Below are 1,766 nucleotides of genomic sequence, written 5' to 3'. Positions count from 1 at the left end.
GTCTGATTTATTATTATTAGTAGTAGTAGTAGTAGTACATTATAAGACGTATTTATTTATTTATTCAGTGTTAAAATATTTAAAGAGGTACTGCATACTTAATTATATGACTGTACTGTGATGAAACACATCAATGCTGGTGTTAATATTGACATTCTTACCAAATTTATGAAAATCTGCATTTCATGGGTTGAAAATGCCATCTACTGTTTTAAATCACCCTAAACCTTGCAAGGCCAATGCTGACATATTGTCGACCGTCTGGGTCTAATTTATGTTATGACAGTTTTATAACAAAAAGCATGTTAAAGCCCTCTAATCAGAGATGGGCGGCCCACCTCCCCCTGCCTGTGAGTGAGTCTGTGAAACAGCGCTCATTTTTAAATATATGCAGATCGATATGTATCATTCACAAGAGTTTCTGCTAGTTTCTGCTAACCCTCTACTTAGTTAGTATTTTTCAATTTTGACGCTTTGACTGTTCGGGAGCTAGGAGAATTTGGGGGTGAAGTTACACTTTAAGTCAATTATTTATTTTAACACAGCACAAGAACCACGAACTCGAAAGCATTGACTGCATGACTCTATGCTCGAGAGGGTTTCCGGACGTTTATTTTGGAGAGTGCGAGATTAACGTTGCTGTAGTATCGCGAGTAGAAGTGAATCACTTCCTGTATGAGTGTACCAATGATTTTCATGCGGCTTACACAAACGTGTGCATCTGTCAGCCAGAGGTGAACATGGCAGACGTTTCGGAGAGGACACTACAAGTTGCGGTCGTGGTCTCCTTCGCTGCCGGTTTTCTGGCGGGTTGGCAGGCGAACAGAATGAGGAGAAAGTTTCTGGACTGGAGGAAGAAACGGCTGCAAGAGAAACTGTCGGAAACTCAGAAGAAGCTGGATTTAGCTTGAATGGTAACGTGAAATTTGTCTTGCTACGTTGGGTAATTAGTGTAATTTAGGCCTGTGATTACTTGAGTGTCTGTTTCTAAATTGGTAGGACAAAAACCTTAGATATCGGCCACACCTGAACATAAATGTCGACCCAACTGCTGTTTCTCACCCGCATAACTTGCTAACGCCCAATTATGTAAGATAACTTGTTGGCCAATCTGTCAGCTCTTCTCTATTGACTGCATGTGTGAAAGGGCTTTAGTCGTGAAGGGTTAAAGTTTGACATTTCTTTGACTTTCTGACCATAATGAACAGTGTATAATCATTGTATTCTTCTTTCTTTTCCAGGTTTGGGGCTGCCTGGTCCAGATGAACGCTGGTCTTCTCTGTAAAGCTGCTGGATCTGGGATGTGCTACTAGTCTGTGACTTTGGAGAAGAGACTTCAAGATGATGTTCTGCACTACCCACATTTTCCTAACACACCTTTTAAATCAAGGCTGGACTTGATATTTACTGTGGGATATGGAAATACAGTCCTGCAGCTTCTTTTCTGCCCTCTGACACTAACATGGAAGAAGTTGGGGATCTGGCTTTAGGTGTTCCAGCATGTCTCAGTTCCTATCTGTTTTCATATCTGGTCAAAATAAATTATTGTATTTTTTCATGTTTCTCTTATTATGTTTTTGCTCATTTGGAAAGCCATCCTACACTGAGGTTACAGCTTTTGTGGTTACCGACTCTCTCATTTGTTGGCTCTTGTCGCTGTTACATTTTCCTCAAACATACTTCCAGTCATTGACACACATTTGAAATGACTCAACAGTGACATGGCCAAAAGAGTTTCAAATGTGTGAATTCATGTAAATAATATT

General features: G+C 40.1%; 1 protein-coding gene across 1 annotated transcript; it reads left to right on the top strand.

Moving 5' to 3' along the window:
- Window positions 1–670: 670 nt before the first annotated feature.
- LOC122863513 (mitoregulin-like) lies at window positions 671–1,558 on the top strand. The gene is made up of 2 exons (XM_044170088.1): window positions 671–914; window positions 1,242–1,558. Exon 1 carries the CDS (start codon window positions 741–743, stop codon window positions 909–911), a length of 171 nt encoding a protein of 56 aa, XP_044026023.1. The 5' UTR covers window positions 671–740; the 3' UTR covers window positions 912–914; window positions 1,242–1,558.
- The last annotated feature ends 208 nt before the right edge of the window (window positions 1,559–1,766 follow it).

This window comes from Siniperca chuatsi, linkage group LG16 (assembly GCF_020085105.1).
Source record: "Siniperca chuatsi isolate FFG_IHB_CAS linkage group LG16, ASM2008510v1, whole genome shotgun sequence".
Taxonomy (NCBI): domain Eukaryota; kingdom Metazoa; phylum Chordata; class Actinopteri; order Centrarchiformes; family Sinipercidae; genus Siniperca; species Siniperca chuatsi.
Note: the sequence above shows the minus strand (reverse complement) of the source record. Positions and strands in the feature narration are given on the sequence as shown.